This window comes from Crocuta crocuta, unplaced genomic scaffold, assembly GCF_008692635.1.
Source record: "Crocuta crocuta isolate KB4526 unplaced genomic scaffold, BGI_CrCroc_1.0 scaffold164, whole genome shotgun sequence".
NCBI classification, from domain to species: domain Eukaryota; kingdom Metazoa; phylum Chordata; class Mammalia; order Carnivora; family Hyaenidae; genus Crocuta; species Crocuta crocuta.
The window spans coordinates 2,146,782-2,164,611 of NW_027530016.1; the positions used below are offsets into that span (position 1 = coordinate 2,146,782).

At 35.7% G+C, this 17,830-nt stretch overlaps 1 protein-coding gene across 4 annotated transcripts in view; it reads left to right on the forward strand.

Moving 5' to 3' along the window:
* MAP4K3 (mitogen-activated protein kinase kinase kinase kinase 3) overlaps positions 1-17,830 on the forward strand; it is a 185,613-nt gene that overhangs the window by 144,952 nt on the left and 22,831 nt on the right. For all 4 annotated transcript variants that reach the window (XR_013335148.1, XM_077764230.1, XM_077764231.1 and 1 more), the window contains 10 exons: positions 3,584-3,622; positions 3,859-3,912; positions 5,993-6,035; positions 7,412-7,571; positions 8,634-8,746; positions 12,362-12,403; positions 14,049-14,133; positions 15,885-15,964; positions 17,087-17,147; positions 17,446-17,563. Coding sequence is in view for 3 of the 4 variants with exons in the window: in XM_077764230.1 (XP_077620356.1) it covers positions 3,584-3,622; positions 3,859-3,912; positions 5,993-6,035; positions 7,412-7,571; positions 8,634-8,746; positions 12,362-12,403; positions 14,049-14,133; positions 15,885-15,964; positions 17,087-17,147; positions 17,446-17,563 (795 nt within the window). In the remaining variant the exon portion in view is untranslated. The remainder of the gene's footprint in view (positions 1-3,583; positions 3,623-3,858; positions 3,913-5,992; positions 6,036-7,411; positions 7,572-8,633; positions 8,747-12,361; positions 12,404-14,048; positions 14,134-15,884; positions 15,965-17,086; positions 17,148-17,445; positions 17,564-17,830) is intronic.

The following is a 17,830-nucleotide window of genomic DNA, read 5'->3' on the forward strand; positions in this document are numbered from 1 at the left end:
TCAGAACTGTCTCTTCCTGTAAGCTCTGTGACTTTGAGAAATTTACCTCAATTTTCTCTAGTAAAATGGGGATTATAATAGCCCCTGCCTTGTGAAGTGGTAAGGGTGAAATGTAATAATCATTGCAAAGCATTCAGGATGGTTTAGTAAATACTTAATGATTGCCCTTATCTGTGTAGTTTTTACTCAGTAAGTAATTTTTGATTATAAAAGCAGTGAATATGAGTGAATAAAACTGCTCTTTAGTTTTAAAGAAATAGGAAATTTTTTGTTTTGTCTTCAACTATATTCAGGACAATACTTAAAGATTGTTTTTAGTCAGTTGGGCAATTTTAGGAGATTTCAGCAACCAGCATGTGAATTTCTTAGCTAATTTGAATATGCTAAATATTTTGGCTGTGGGGTTTTTGTATTGTTTTTTTTACTTCCCTATATCTGTTTCTTCGCTTTCATCAGTTGAATCTGTGATTGCATATTGTTCCCCATTTTTAACATCTTCATCCAGATTTCCTAATTATTTTAGATAGACTTAGTAACTCAGTATCTGTGGACATCATTTTTGTTTTATTTTGTTCATTACTTTCTAAAAAATTCCATAACAGAAGAATCCACCTGGACCAATGAATAGTGACACTGTTTATTGTATAGCACCAAGTGTTAGTGATTAAATCAGTCTTACTTTTCTTTTCCCCAGGGCTTGCAAGATACAGTATTTACAGTAAATGAACCTCTTAGCAAATTTAGCCCTGTTTCACTTTCTCTTTATTAAAGCCTTTGAAAAGCAAATTATATATCCTACTTTTCATTAACACTTCATGAATTATATACCTTATTAACAAAATACCTGTAAAACATAGTAGGGAATTTACTAGTAAGTAAATTAAAAATATACGTGAGTCCATAGCAGTAAAGCTAGCTGCTTTTCCATGTCTTATTCAACCTTTCTTTCTTATTCTTGGAGAACATAGTCCTCTTGGGAGGATTCTTTTTTAAAAGTGGAATGCCATTTAAGTCAAATTAAATATGGTAACTGAAAAATAAACTACATTTTTACTTTACCTCTTAATTGTTCTCAAATCTGAATATTCTTTATTGAAAAAGAGGTGCCCCCCAAATATTGGCATGTGCTTAAGAAAAAAGTTTTTTCCTATCTTCTAACATGATGTAAAAGCACACTATGATACTATATTTAACTTGTTAACAGTTTAAAGCAGTGCTTCCTAAATTTTCTGTCTAAGGATCCCTTTACAGTCTTAAAAATTATTGAGGACTGCAGAGAGCTTTTGTTTATATGAGTTATAACTGTTAGTATTTACAGTATTATAAATTTAAACAACTTTTCAAAATATTTATTTACTTAAAATAGTAATCTACTCGTTACATGTTATCATAAGTAACATTTTTTAGTGTGTGTATTTAAAAAAATCTTCGTGGGGCAACTGGGTGGCTCAGTTGGTTGAGCGTCCGACTCCGGTCATGATCTCGCAGTTCGTGAGTTCGAGCCCCACATCAGGCTGTCAGCTCAGAGCCTGCATCCGATCTTCTCCCCTCTTCTCTTTGCCCCTCCCCCACTTGCGCTCTCTACAAAAATAAATATTTTTTAAAAATTCCTCATCATTAAGGACCAATTTAAATGCCACCTCAAACCTAACACCACTCAATTCCTCTCATGAGACTTAGAAGCAGCAAATAATCGCATTAATAGATTTTATATATGTCCATGTAATTCACAAACTTTTTATTGAGGCCTACTAATAATAATTTTTATGAAAAACAGCTATCTTTCTGAAACAGTAATGTAAGAAAATTGGCATTGTTTTACATTTTTTGCAAAGCTCTTTAATATCTGGCTTAATAGAAGACAGCTGGATTCTCATATCTGCTACTAATCTGTTGTGTTATCTTGTATTTTATAACCTCTGGAAAACTCCAGAGTTTCATTCTCGATGAGAAAATAAGAGTGAAGAAGGTAAAGGCTTTTTTGTATTATATGCGTTATGAAGATAGTTTTGTTTTTGCAGACCCCTACAGGAGGCGCAGGGACCTCCAGGACCCCTAGACCACACTTAGAAATGTTGCTTAGTCCATCATAATAAAGAAAATGTGAATTGAGTACTTACTATATTTTAAATTACTATTCTAAGCATTTTACCCATAGTCATTGTATCTTCAGATAAACCCTTTGATGTAGGTACTGTTACAATTCCTGTTTTACAGATATGGAAACTGAAGCATTGGGAAATCAAAGTACTTATCGAAGGCCACACAGCTTACAGTGGGAGAGGCGGGACTCAGATGCAAGCTGTCTTTGCTTTGTAGGCTGGCATCATTTATGATCCTGCCGCTAGTCAGAAGCTCTGGCCTTCCTACAACTAGCCCTTGAAGAGCTTTATGCTTTATGCTTGAAGAGCTTTATACATTTGCCTGAAGTACCTCACTTATTTTTTATCTGCAAAGTAGGATTTGCAATTAGTTTATGGCCTTCCCATATCACTTACCACTTGAGTTAGAGCTTTGTCATTTTTTAATACTTAGAGTGTTGGTAAACTGACCTAATTAAAATATTTGAAGACTAAAAGCTATTCTGTTGCTCATACCAGCTAACTATACCTTTCAATTTCTCTGGTTTTATGTTTTGATAATTCAAAGGGCAGTTCTTTCCAATATATATCAGAGGGAAAAATGACTAGAAGGTTTTGCCTTACACTTTGAGGAGAGTAAGTTTTCTGTTGGCTCACTTTTACCTCTAATCTATTAGTAACCATATTTCTCCGTATCCCGTTGGCTTTAAGAAAGCTACTGAGTTTTGGTGTTTGAAGAGTGTAATAGAGGAAGTCCGCTGCATGGACTCGCAGGGAAAAGTAAGGGAACTTCAGGAATGCCATGAGTTCTCTCTCACATTCCTGAATATTACAGTTTCATCAATTGCTCCTAATGATAAAATCCTCGCACCTGGTCTGATACAGGCTTAGTCTCCCAAAAGTGTAAATGTGTTTGCCAGTACACCACTGGAGAACAGATACTTCAGGTAAGTGAGTGTCTTCTGTGAAAGCAAAGTGCTACTACATTCATGTATTCACATCACATGCATGCATGCTTTTGCAGAGATCCAACATGTTGAGTTTCATTTTGTAGGATTGCCTGAGAGCATGACGTTTTTTTAAAGTGTGTCACCTTCCTTATTTTAAGAAAAAGAAAATATAATTTCAGGTGTCAGGTAAAATGTTCCAGGTAGAATTTGAACCCTGGAAACCCCTGACTGTGACCCTGCAATTATGGTTTTGTCAGTCCTATTGTGACATTTCATGGTGGGTTGTCCTCTGTTCGAACTGGTATTTTTCAGTAAACATTAGGATTTATTTTGTTCATTTCAAATACATGTACAAAGACATTAGCAGCAGAAAATACAGATATATTATTAAATATAACTTGATGTTCTATAGTATGGAGATCTTTGTAGCTGACGTAAGTAGTAAAAAGTAATTTAATTTATGGTTAAGGTTCAAACGATGAAAATACGTACTTCGTATGCATTTCCTTTTTCATTCACATGAGTTTTTGGTTTTTGTTTTTTTCTTTTAAGGAGTCTTCTGAAGTCTGTTGAAGAAGAGTTACATCAGCGGTAATTTTGGTTTTTAATTAAGCTTAAAATACCCTATGTCACAGATGAGTAGAGTTTGTTTTCCCCTTTCTCTGTCATGTAGCCTTGTGTTGTTTTGTTGTTTAATTCTGAATCCTGTAAAGCCGCAGAAATAAAATGCTGTCTTGCAGCAGCCATTCCTACACTTTCTAAAATTTCTTCTTAAGCCATTTTGGTAAAGTCCATTTAGTAACAGTGGAATTATCCTTTGTCCTTAGAGGGCATGTGGCACATTTAGAAGATGATGAAGGGGATGATGATGAATCCAAGCAGTAAGTTTTTTCTGTTTTTGATAAAAAGTGTCATTTGATGTGATTTCATAAATCTAACAGCTTTATATTGACACTATTATGGGTTATACCACAGTGTCTTTCTCTAATCTAGTTGTATTAGTCAGCTCAAGCAACTTTAACAAAATACCATGGAGAGGTGGTCTAAACAGCAATCTGTCTCACAGTTCTGGAGGCTGGAAGTTCAGGCTCCAGCTGCTAGCCAATTTGATTCCTGGTGAGAGCTCTCTTTCAAGCATGCAGATGGCTGCCTTGTCACCATGTTCTCACATGGGCCCTCAGTGCATACATGCGTTCAGAGAAAGAAATTTCTCCCCCTTCTCATTGAAGGCTTCTTACCCTCTCCAACTGGGACCTTACGCTTACGACCTTATTTAACCTTCCACTAAACACTAGAATATGAACACAGTTCAGCCAAGTTGTCTACCTCTCTGGCAAGGATCACTTTTCCTCCCATTTTCAGTAACATGGTCTTCATTTCCATCACAGACCTCCATCATTTCCACCACAGAATGGCCTTTAAGGTGTACATTCTACCAGTATTCTGTTGATAATTATTAATGTCTTCTCTAAGAAAACGGAAACTTTCTCTTCATCTCTCTTCTTTTTTTTTTTTTTTAATGTTTTATTTATTTCTGAGAGAGAGCATGAGCAGGGGAGGGTCAGAGAGAGGGGGAGGTACAGAATCTGAAACAGGCTCCAGGCTCTGAGCTGTCAGCACAGTCTTCAGCTCTCTTTCTGACCTCTCACCAAAATCACTGTTAGCATCCATATTTCTAACATGTACCTCAGAACTCTTCCGACCCCTTCCTGTTAATCGATTCCAAAGCTGCTTCTACAGGTGTGCCTGGTTGACTCAGTCAGTCGAGCATCTGACTCTTGATCTCAGCTCAAGTCATGATCTCACTGTTCATAGGATTAAGCCCTGCACTGGGCTCTGTGCTGACAGCATGGAGCCTGCTTGGGATTCTCTGTCTCCCTCTCTCTCTCTCTGCTCCTCCCCCACGCGCTTTCTCTCTCTTTCCGAAAATAAATAAACTTAAAAAAAAAAAATCTTAAAAAAGAAAGCAAAGCTTCCTCCACATTGGGGTATTTGTTGTAGCAGTACTCCACTCCTTGGTACCAGGGTGTGTCTTAGCTTGGACTGCCATTACAGAATACCACAGACTGAGTGACTTGAATAACAGAAATTTATCACAGTTCTATTCTGTTCCTGTTGAGGGCCCTCTTCTGGCTTGTGGACAACTGCCTTCTTGCTGTGTCCTTGGATGGGTTTTTTCTTCGTGTGTACAGAGAGAGAGAGGAGAGATCTCTCTTCCTCTTTTTATAAGGTTCTCTTGGATCAGATATACAGGAATATTTTCACTTAATGTGAGCATTGAGGCTTAGTTCTTTTAGGTTCTTTTTTTTTTTTTTCTTCTGTAAAGAAAGGTTCAGTTTCATGGTAGAGTGACAAGTACCTGACTAGCAGTTGGAGGCGTGAAGGCATAGGTTTTCTTTTCTGTCTCAGTACTCTTTGACTTTGAATCAGGTCACTTAACCTCTCCGGACCTCTGTTTCCTCATCTGAGAGTGTATGCTCCATCTTTTAATTTTTTGTACATCAAAAACTCCAGTACTGAGTTATAATGAATCTTAGCTTCAATCAGATAAATTCTGCCTAAAATTTTATAGACACTGTATGTAGCTTTTGATGAGCTTCATCAGAAATATTTCATCTATAACAATAATAAAAATGAAGCTTACATTGTGATATATTCTTATACTCTATCATTTTGCTATTTTTCCCTAACTACTTGCTGTGTTTTTATTCAGTTGATATAAGCTGGAATTGTAGTTATCTTTTCCTACTTTAATTTGAAACCAAGAAAGCATATCTACTTAATTACTTCTGAATAAAACTTCATTCAGCGTACCTTGAACATTGTACAGAACGTTTTGGAAAACACTCTTGATCTCAGAAAAGGGAACTTGTTTATGTAAATTTTCTTCCATATCTTTGAAAAATTAATTACACTTTAGTAATAATTCAATTCTGATTCTAAATATTTACGTTTTTATAGTTCAACCATGAAAGCAAAAGTTCCACCTCCTTTGCCACCAAAGGTAAGCAGGTTTGTTTTTCAGTGTGAATTACGTGTTGGTGTGGGTGCGGGTGTCTGTGATTGTTCTGTCACGTTAGCACTTTATTATCGTGACTCTGTAGCTTATTGGCACTTTGAGATCCACAAAAAAACCTAAAGTTACTAATCATGGTATTAATGATTGTGATTAATTTTGGTTGTCTTTTTTTTAACTATCCAACTTGTCATTTAGTATTTATTCCAAATAATAAGTTCTAGAAAACTTGTACATGAAGATGATTAAATTAATGGGTTAGTATTATTTCACCTGGCTAGAAATTTCACATTTTTTGAAAGATTTTATCCTTCAGAAGCTATGATCTACTAGTAAGTGATTTCCTAAGAATAGGTAATGGATAGTGATTTATCATAATAGATATTTAATTATCAGAAGGTACGTTTACATTAAAAGTACAGAAAAGACAGTAATTTTCAAAACTTTTTAGCACAGTGTTTTGTCAGAAGCATTGTAAAAAGCTAAAATTCTTCTCACTGATGGGTTTTTTTAAGGCAAACTGAGTTAATATAGGTAATACTAATATAAATTTATTTTGAGTTTATATACACAGCAAATTTTAATTATAAAATGAGCTTGTTACAAGGTTTGAAATCAGGGTTTATAAATGAGAATTAGAGTCTGACCAGTCTTGGCATCTAATGTATTACTATATTTTATTTTATTTCATTTTATACTTAAAGAAAATTATGATTCACACAGGTAAATAATACTGTATTTGCTTGTTTAGTTTTACATTAGAATTTCAAAAACATAAGTGTGAGCAATCTTTCTAGTAAGGGACACATTAAGAATTTATACATTTTCCAATCCTTCAGCTGACCGGGGCTTTTTCCACTGTCTGCACAGAAAGTTTCTTAGCCATTTCATACTGCTGTGTTAGTCTTTTCTAGTATGATAAAATTTTAATTGGTATCTTCTTCTGCCCCGGTATGAAAGGTTAAGCATTAACATAAAAGACACTGAGTCATCTAAAAGAGACAGTTTAGTCTTGTAAAGAACTGAAATTTGATTAGTCTGAATGTTTAAAATAAAAAGAGACTCATTTAAATTGGAGATCAGAAAAAGCAGAATATTCTTATTTAGCAGGTCTAGATAGGAAGGCTTGTGAAGGAATTAATAGGGGCCTTTTTTTCTCCTGAGAAGACATGTACATTTTTAAGATACATATTAAGATAATATGAATCAGTTGAATAACCTTAAAGCTCAGCTAGTAAACACAGTTCAAAAGCCTCTGATATAGAATAGTATTTACCTAAGGAAAAATGTTTAATATTTTTCTTTTTAAATGAAACAAGTCATTTCATCTTTGATCATTGCTCTCCTTTTCTGTATTATTTCAGCCTAAGTCCATATTCATACCACAGGAAACTCATTCTACTGAGGATGATAATCAAGGAACTATCAAGAGATGTCCCGTGTCAGAGAGCCCAGCAAAACCATCCCAAGTTCCACCTAGACCGCCCCCTCCCAGATTACCTCCACAAAAGCCAATTGCTTTAGGTACTGGGGGAAGGGAGGGTGAAATAAGCATGTTGCCTGGTTTTCGTACTATGTGAAGAGAATGGAGGGAGTCTTTCTTTTAAGAGTATTTGAAATTCCTTTGAGGGAGGGGAAAAGAAAGACAATGACTGTAGAGATGGTTTCTGCTTTTCTGCCGCATAGTTTGAAGTGTTCATATGACAGGATTGCTGTGACCCGTTCTGGTATCAAAATGTCCTTGTTTCTCATTTCATATCTAGCCTCTTTTCCTGGAGAGCTGGAAGAGCTCCGTTCACAGGTTGTCTTCCTGTGGCAATAGAAGAACCCGAACACACAGGACAGTGTGTTTGGTTGTGGGCTGCTTGTGTTTCAGAAAAAGAGAGTTCTTTGTTTAACTCCTTTGTTTTATTTCATATTATCATTTCTAGAAAAATGGTTGTCACTATTGCTAGCTATTTGTCTCCAAATTAATACTAGAAGATGCTGTTTTTGTACTATATTCTGGTATATAATGCAAAAGAAACAGTTAAAAAGCAACTAAAATTTCCTGGATTTTGTAAATTGTCCCTTTCCTGAAAGTAGTTATAGATTCAGTATTTCTTCGTTTTTCACATAAATGTATGTGATTTGATATAACCTGATTTTAAATTTGTCTATAATGAGGGGCACCTGGGTGGCTCAGTCGGTTAAGCGTCCGACTTCAGCTCAGGTCATGATCTCATGGTTCGTGGGTTCAAGCCCCATGTTGGGCTCTGTGCTGACAGCTCAGAGCCTGGAACTCACTTTGGACTCAGTGTCTCCTCTCTCTGCCCCTCCTGCACTCATGCTTTGTCTTTCAAAGATAAATTAAAAACATTTAAAAAAATTTTTAAAGGTATCTGTATGGAAAAAATAGAGATAGAAGTAGAACCATAGGTATCAGACTTTTTTTCTTTAGTACTAAATATTTCTGATTGGGTGATCACAAATGAAGGCAGAAACCATCTGAGAGATCGTATTTTTCCTTCCTACTTGATAATTTTCTGAATGAAGGTTTTCATGAAAATTGATCCTTTTTAACTATATTTAAACATCTCACTGAAGGAAATGGAATGAGCTCCTTCCAGTTAAATGGTGAACGAGATGGTTCATTATATCAACAACAGAATGAACATAGAGGCACAAATCCTTCAAGGAAAGAAAAGAAAGATGTACCAGTAGGTATTTATATTTATAGTATACTTAATATATAATAGTACTTAATATAATTGTATTTGTTTTCTTTTTCATTGTTAAGTTAGTTTTATTATAATTAAACTACAGCAATTGTATATTTTACAATTAGTATATTGGTATTTTAATATATTAACTATAATAGATTGCTTAAATCTTAAAAAAAGTAACTTTGCTGTGGCAAACTTGAATGATGGCTTTCTGCTATTCAAATTATTTAAGCATTTTTAAAAATAATGTATTTTAAATGTGACCTTTAGTATACAGGTAACTATTATTATTCTCGTTGATGAGATTCTTAAAAAGTTCAGAAAGCTATGGAAAGAAGGACATGGAAGATAAAGACAGCTGGAACTTTTATTCAAGACCAATTTTTAACTGTAGGTTACATCGTTCATGGTATTCCTACTGTTACTCAAAGAAAATACCTAACAACGAAGAAAAATTAAAATTACTTTCCAGTAGATATAAAATATCACTCTAATAAAGATGAAGTTAGCCTTACTAGCTATTCCTGTTACAAATGTTGGATAAAACACTGTGACATAACTGGTAAAACATAAATAGTATTTATTGGGATACTAAAGTTTTTTAGCATTTGTAAAGAATTTGCTCTGGATCATCAGAAGACATTTGTCTATCATCATAGAACTTAAAACAAAAAAATGTTTAAAATACCTAATTCAGCAGATGACAATGAGATCATAAGATGAGACAGTATTTTTTTAAGTTTTTGTGTATATTGGGGCACTTGAGTGTTTGGGTCGGTTGAGCTTGATTTTGGCTCAGGTCATGATCCCAGGGTGATGGGATCAAGCCTTGCACGGGCTGCCCACTGAACATGGAGCTTGCTTGAGATTCTCCCTCTCTCTCTGTCTCTCTCTCCCCCTCTCCTTCCCCCCCACCCCGTGAATGCACATTCTCTTAGATGATAAAAAATAAAAGTTTTTGTGTATACTGATATTTGTTTTTATAGATATTTATAGTACATTTAAAATATTTATGTGCATATACCTGTGTTTCTAAATGGGAAGCACATTGTTAGAGGCTTTTGTACTATAATCTGTTTTTTTTTTTTATTTCGTGACATAATATGACATACTTTTTTATATTTAGTTAAAGCATTTAACTAGGATTATTCATTATAATTAGGTAGGCTGTTGTTAACAAAAGCATCAAATGCCCTTTAGGAATGGGTTTTTATGATGTTTGTCCAACAGAGCAAGGCCTTTTTGTGTTTATCAGTTTATATTTTAGCAGCACTGTTAATGTAGTGGTACAGAAATACAGCTTCATGACTCTACGATGCAGCCTGAGAACCTTTGAGAGATGTATACATTTTTTATGTGTGCATTTTTAATTCTTTCTGTTACCTTATTTCATTATGATAAGGAATTACTGTGGTTGTAGTAGTGAAACTAACAGTCTCAGTGATTCTGAAATGTGTCTGGGACTGTATAATAGGATAAACAGTATCCATGATGCATTGAAACATGATTACAGTTTCTGCAGTTGAAATTATTTACAGCAATTCTGCATACTCAGTGTAAATCTGACAGTTGCAACATTCAGAGCTTCCTAACTTAAAATGTTTTGCATGGCATCTGGGTGGCTCTGTCAGTTAAGCATCTGACTCTTTTTGGCTCAGGTCATGATCTCACAGTTTGTGGGATTGAACCCTGCTGGGTTGGGCTCTGTGCTGACAGGCGGAGCCTACTTGGGATTCTCTCCTCCCCGCCCCCCCCCAACCCTTTCCCTGCCAATGCACACACTTTTGTGCACATTCTCTCTCCCTCTCAAAATAAATAAATAAACTTCAGAAAAATGTTTTGCTTAAGTAGATGATCTGAGGTAATTTAAGGACGTAAATATAAAACCAAGTACATAAGTTACTTGTAAAATGAAAAAAATTATCACAAATTGGTGGCAGTAATAGGCTATACATTCTCATACACTTATCTGCAAAGTAAAATTTCAAATAGTTTTAATTTCAGAAGTGTCTAATAGTTACAGAAGTAGAACTTTGGAGACTACTTCATTTGTATCAGGTATATGAAGTCAATTAACAATAGCTTTTTAATTTTTGTCACATCATTTAAATAATTTTGACTTAGATTGAGAAAAATTACAATGTCATTCCTTTAAATGTTATTAAGATTAACCTCCAAAGAAATCTAGACCTTCATAAAATTTATAAAGTATAATCTCTCTGAAAGAGGGGTGAGAGTTACAAATCATAAATTCCAGGCATGTAGCCCCTTGGGAAAACATCTGGTATTCTTGAGAACATTTTTTTTTTTTAATTTACTTGAGAGAAAGAGAGAGAGTGCTCACAAGTCAGGGAGAGGGACGGAGGGAAAGAGATAACTGAATCTCAAGCAGGCTCCACGCTGTGTGGAGCTCAATCCCATGACCCTGGGATCATGACCTGAGCCAAAATCAGGAGTTGAGCGCTCAACTGACTTAGTCATCCAGGTGCCCCTCTTGAGCATATTTTTACTCTCCTTATAATTATCAGTATATTCTGACAAATGATTGATATATTTGAATCCATCAAAATGTAGAACTTCAAATAATGGTATAAACAAGGTTAAGATAATTTACAGACTAGGATAAAACATTTGTAATATATTTAACAGATAAAGTATTCAGATCTGGAATATATAAAGAACTCCAGCAAATAGATCAGAAAAAGATAACTCAGTAAAAAAAAAAAAAAAAAAAAATGGGAAAAGACAATTCATAAACCAGAAAATACAGATAGCCAACAAACTTTTTTAAATACTCTTAATCTTCCTAGCAATCAGAGGCATGCATATTAAGGAGAAAACATTTTTTACTGATCAGTTTGATAACATTAAATATTTGTGAGACCAAAGGAACCAGGGCTCATCTACACTGCTGGTGGGTATGATGTGAAATGGGCACTCAGAAATTCTGACAGTTTGGTGCTCAGTATCCACTAAAATGTGAAAGGTACAGACTTTATATTCCAGTAGTTTCTCTTCTCACAACATATCCTAAAACAATTATTCACACATTACATAGTAAGGTATATACAAGAGTGATCATTTCTGTGTTGTTATAGTAGAAAACGGAAAATAACTATCCAATAATAATTCGGGAATAGCTAAATAAAGTATGTTATATTCATCCTGTGCTGCAGTTAAAACAAATGAACCAGATCTATGTGTACTGATACTAAAATCTGTCCAAGACCCAACATTAGGACAAAGGACAGGTTGATAAAACAGTGCATTAACCATGTTCTAAAACACACCAAAGCAGTGTTTTCTGTGGGGACACATATCTAAATATATACAAAGGTGGTATGGAAAGATACACAAATACATGAGTACATAGTTCCCAAGAAAGAGGTTTGGAAGGGGCACAATAAAGCAGGTTTTTTGAGAGTGGGGAGGTACCAGGAATAAGTGGTACTATGGAAGGATTATAGGGGATTTTAGCCTTATCCGTATTGTGTCCTTTTACAGAGAGCATACTCGTGTATTTTATTTTAATACATATATTTGAAATACGGTATTATTAAACCAAACAGCAACAAAAGAAGTATATTCATGCATGTATTCTTTTTCCAGAAGCCTATTAGTAACGGTCTACCCCCAACACCTAAAGTTCATGTAAGTATAAATATCAAATAAGTTGTTTTCAGGCTAAATATAGTGACCGATAATTGCTTGACTGTATACCCTTGGTTAGATTTTTTACCTGTTTGAAGGAATTTCTATTAGTATTGAAAAAAATCTGTAAGATTGCTAATTTAAATATTAAAAGTAGCTTTTCAAAATAAAATGATATATTCTACATTTTAAAGTTCCTTTATTCCAAAATTTGCTAATATCTTCTTTGAAGACATTTTTGAAGAAATGTAGGAAAGGCACATCGTCATGGTTTTTTTAGTTTTTTGATTAGACCATGCTGTTTTAGGATTAAAATTATATTCAGTGTAATTGTATGCCAGTATAGATAGAACTACATTTTCGCCGCTGCAAATCTTTAATCTGAACCTAACGTGACAACACTAATTTAGGTGTCCACAGAGTTTCTACTCTGTAACCTCCCAACTCTGCTTTTTAACCCGTTAGTTCCTTGTTCCTTACTTCTTAGCCTTTTTCCTACTTTTTGAATTAATATAAAGATCTAAATATGTATGCCTTATCTTATAAAAGTTTTGAGAATGAAGGGCTCCCAAGTCTGGCAGAGACACATAAAGGACATGAGGGGAGGTCCTGCGTGGCTGCACAGAAAGCCCACGTCAGGTGTGCAGCTGCCGGGGAGGAGCCCCGGCTGGAAAGCCAGGTGGCCTGACCGTACAGACCAGCTTACACTTGGGGTTGGTTTGATTGTTTGGCACCTCATTTTGTCATTTGGATTTTTAGGGGTGAGGCAGCACCTCCACATACGAATTTTGGCAGCTATCTTAAAACATAATTACCATAATTAGTTAATGATACAATTTCTGCCCTACACCATGGAAACATGTTTATAGGTCTTCTACCAGCTCATGGTGTTGCCACATTGTTGTTATTTGGTACCTAAATCTTAACGATATTGGTTGGTAGGTTTCTGTGAGGAGAAGGAAATCTTGGGATTTATTATTTTGATTATTTTTATGTTAATATTTTTAGTCCATTGTAATCCACTACAGTGGTGTGTGTCTCTGGGTATCGTCCCCATATTTGTGAAGAAAACACTCCAACTATAAAATGATACACAGTGCGCTTCTCTTCATCAAATACTTTTGTGTTCTTTCCCCCAAGTTGTTGCTAGTAAAAGTGATTAAATGAGTAAGCTTTCTTGTATTTATTTATTCTAACCTGAACAATAATCTCAAAATTAACATTTTACTCTTTGAAGATTAAAAGAAAGTTCAAATGAATGATACTATGTTTCTAGTAAGGTATTTATTATATGAAAGACTTGTAAATGGGCTTAATAAGTATTAACATAAAAAATAAAGCTTTTTATTGATTTCATCCAGGGAAAATAATCACATTGCTCAGTTTTTTTTTAAAAAAATGGGTCTATATGTTTTAAAGAACATATGTGAATTTGTAATCAGCCATACTCTTTTGTGTTGAAATGTTAAATTCAGTGATTAGTAGCATTTTATTATTAATAAGATTAGTTAACATTTATTTATTATTAATAACATTCAATGATTCAGTAAATGAAATGAAATAAGAAAACTTTCACCTTTGTAGCGGTTATAATTTCCTTCTTAGCAGGGAGTATCATTACTTGGTTGTTCTTTGTTTTTTCCAGATGGGTGCATGCTTTTCAAAGGTTTTTAATGGATGTCCCTTGAAAATTCACTGTGCAACATCCTGGATAAACCCAGATACAAGAGGTAGCACTATATGTTTTTATCTGTTATCTGTTGTTTTAATTTTTTTCAATGTTTGTTTTTGAGAGAGAGACGGAGCATGAGTCAGCATAGAGAGGGCGATGCAGAATCCGAAGCAGGCTCCCAGCTCTGAGCTGTCAGCACACACCCCAGTGTGGGGCTCAAACTCATGAACCGTGAGACCATGACCTGAGCTGAAGTCAGACATTTAACCAACTGAGCCACCCAAGCATCCCCCTTTCTAATTGTTTTTTAAACTGAAGCCATGAAAGCATTCAGTTTTCTTCCTGTTCTGAATCTCTTTCTGAAAAATATTTTGTTACAATTTTTTAAAAATTTTTTAGGGTAAGTACGTTTCTCTATCTTATTAACAGTGCTTGAGGTGACCTATTACACTAAAATTTCACTGTGTTGTCCCCATATTAATATAGCAAAACTGTGTGGTCTGTGCCACCCTAATTTTCTCCACAAAAGTTTTCTCCACTGCCGCACATTCACTGTCTTTGTGTTTTAGACACAACTGTTGTTAAAGGAATTTAGCTACCCAGGTTCCAGAATGTGGTGACCGCTTTAGAGGATCTCTCCACCTTATGGAGATCAGAATAAGCATCATTGCCATTAGTCACTGACTAAAGACCATCTGCATTCCCTCACTATATATCTGTATCTTAACATGTGTGTATAAGATATGCATAAGCACACACACGTCTTCTTACTAAATCTTTTCGAAATCCAAGGTGGGAACTTGTATTTCACAGGTAGGGAAAGTGACGTGCAGAAAGGTTCATCACCAGTCAGTAGGAAAGCTGCAGTTCGAACCCAGTTAGAATGTATTATTGGACTACAAAACTCATGTTTTTAATCTGCCAGTGCTAATAATCCTAGATATTGGGCAGTATAACACTGCTCTTGGCATTCTACGTTCTCAACATACTTTAGTCTGGAGAAGTTCCTGACCTATTGTCTTATATTGTCAAAAGCAGATCAGACAGGACCATGGCTAAATGAATATCTTCTAGAAGATATTGAGCACCCTAGCCAGGTACCCAAGTTTTATTAGTTTTTTAAATAGGCAGTAGCCAGATCCTGGTTTTTCTATGTTATTTTTATAATGGTAGCCCATCTGCAAAAACACTTTGAATCTGTATCAGTTTTTCTTTATACTTTCTATACATCAATTATACAAGATTCTCTCTTAAAAGCATCTTAGAAAATGAGCTGTGGATTCTCTGCCTGTCCTCAGCACCCTCTGATGAGTGAGGAACCCTAGTATCCCAGTCTTCAGAACCTCTTTTACATAAAACTTTCCTCACTGCTTTGAGGCTGGTATTTACATATAACTCAGTTCATTAAGGTAGAGTGTTTAGCCACTTATTTGTATTAAAATATATTTATTGTTTAGGAGCACCTGGGTGGCTCAGTCAGTTAAGTGTCCGACTTCAGCTCAGGTCATGGTCTCGTGGTTCTTGAGTTCAGGCTCTGTGCTGACAGTTCGGAGCCTGGAGCCTGCTTCAGATTCTGTGTCTCCCTTGCTCTCTGCCCCTCCCCCCACTAGCACTCTCTCTCTCTCTCTCTCTCTCTCTCTCTCTCTCTTTCTTTCTCTCAAAATAAACATTAAAATATGTATGTAGCTTATCAATCACAGTAATTCTTTTTTCAGGTTATAATACATAAGTACATTATTTTAGACTATATAAATCCTTTTCGAAAGTATTTTTTCTATCAAAACCAGTGAATTACTTTTTTCATTTCAGATCAGTACTTGATATTTGGTGCTGAAGAAGGAATTTATACTTTGAATCTTAATGAACTTCATGAAACATCAATGGAGCAGGTGCGTTATTTTGTATTTTCCTTTTTTAAAGTTATATATACATACTAGATAAGAAAGAAGTTTCAGTTTTGTGATTTTTTTTTTTTGCCTCTTTTTATGATTTTATCCATAAAAGTTTCATCAAGCAAGCATGTTGTATTTATCGGGTACTGAGGATGTGTTCACAGGACTTGTCCTTGCCCTTTGGGACCTCACGGGTGTAACAGAGGCATGGCAGTAGCTGCAACACTCGGGTTAGGTGTCACACTAGGAGTGAGCACACGTCACTAGCACCTCCTGTGGGGAGGTGAGAAGAGACTATAAGTGGCAAGAAGAGGAAAGTTCCCAGACAGACAGAGGGTAAATGTGAAGGCGCGGAGTGGCAGGGCTGGCAGCCATGAACGGCCAGTCTGACTTGAGTATAGAATGAGTGCAGAAGAGCGACAGTAAGCAGAGCGGGGAGGGGAGGCAGCTGCCAAACCCCAGAGCTTTGGTGTCAGGCTCCTGCACTGATCTGGGTACACCTGTCTGTGTGCAGCGTGGTGATAGGTGACGCCAAGAGATTTTGGTCAAAGGGCAAGGAAATGTTGAGTTGGAGCAGAAAGGAAAAAGTGTGTTTGGAATTGTGTGGGGATGTTTTCTGTTGTCACAGCGACGGGGGGAAGCTTTGGATGTTTAGTGCCCAGGGGCCAGCAATGCCAAACAGCCTGCAGAAATGATGATGCTGATGATATTAGTAGCTAATACCAGTATAAAACTTACTGTGCACCAGATACTGTTTTTAAGTGCTTTACATAGTAACTTAGGTAATCCTCACAACTCTCAAAGATAGATACCATTATGAGTTGCATTTCAGATGAGAAATCTGAGGCACAGATAGGATTAGTAACTTTTGAGAGATCCCACTGTGCTTAAGTGGATGAACTGGGATATGGACCCAGGCCATCTGGTTCCAGAATTCACGTGCTGAACTGCTTGACCACACGGCCCCTCCCACTGGCATTCCTCCTGTGGAGAGGCACTAGGTCTAGAGAAAGATGAAAGACCTAGAATTGGCCAATTGAATGACTGGTTCAACACAGACACGTAATAGAAGTATTTTACCTATTATCTTTTATGAACTTTGCACTTTTTTTTTATCAGCTATTCCCCCGAAGGTGTACATGGTTATATGTAATGAACAATTGCTTACTATCAATATCTGGTAAGTCTTTTGGTTGTTTTTTTTTTTTTTAAGTTTATTTATTTTGAGAGAGAGAGGGAGCCAGGGAGGGGCAGAGAGAGAGGGAGAATCTAAGGCAAGTGGAACACCCAATGTGGGGCTAAAACTCGTAACCTGAGCTGAAACCAAGAGTCAGACCCTTAACCAGCTGAGCCACCCAGGAGGCCCTAATTTTTTGATACTTTACACTTGTTCCTATTTATGTTATTAGCCTTTATATTGTGTGTGTAAGTGTGTGTGTTTGTTTATTTATTTGTTTATTTATTTGTTTGTTTTACAGGTAAAGCTTCTCAGCTTTATTCCCATAATTTACCAGGGCTTTTTGATTATGCAAGACAGATGCAAAAATTACCTGTCGCTATTCCAGCACACAAACTCCCTGACCGAATACTGCCAAGGTAACTGTGCACTTAATTAGGTTTCAACCTTAGAGATTATGTGTTAATTAATTCTAAATAATAGTTACACTGCAGAAATTGAAAAGGCACTCAGTTTGAATTAGTGGAGATCATGTGTAATAAAAAAATTGTGAGAGGTAATAGATTTTCACAAGAACTGAGAGGCACCTCTAGAAGTTTAAAACTAAATACTTTTTAGAATTTTATACATTAAAACTAATTTTTTTCTATAACTTGCTAGTAATTTTTCATCATATCTAGTGCTTT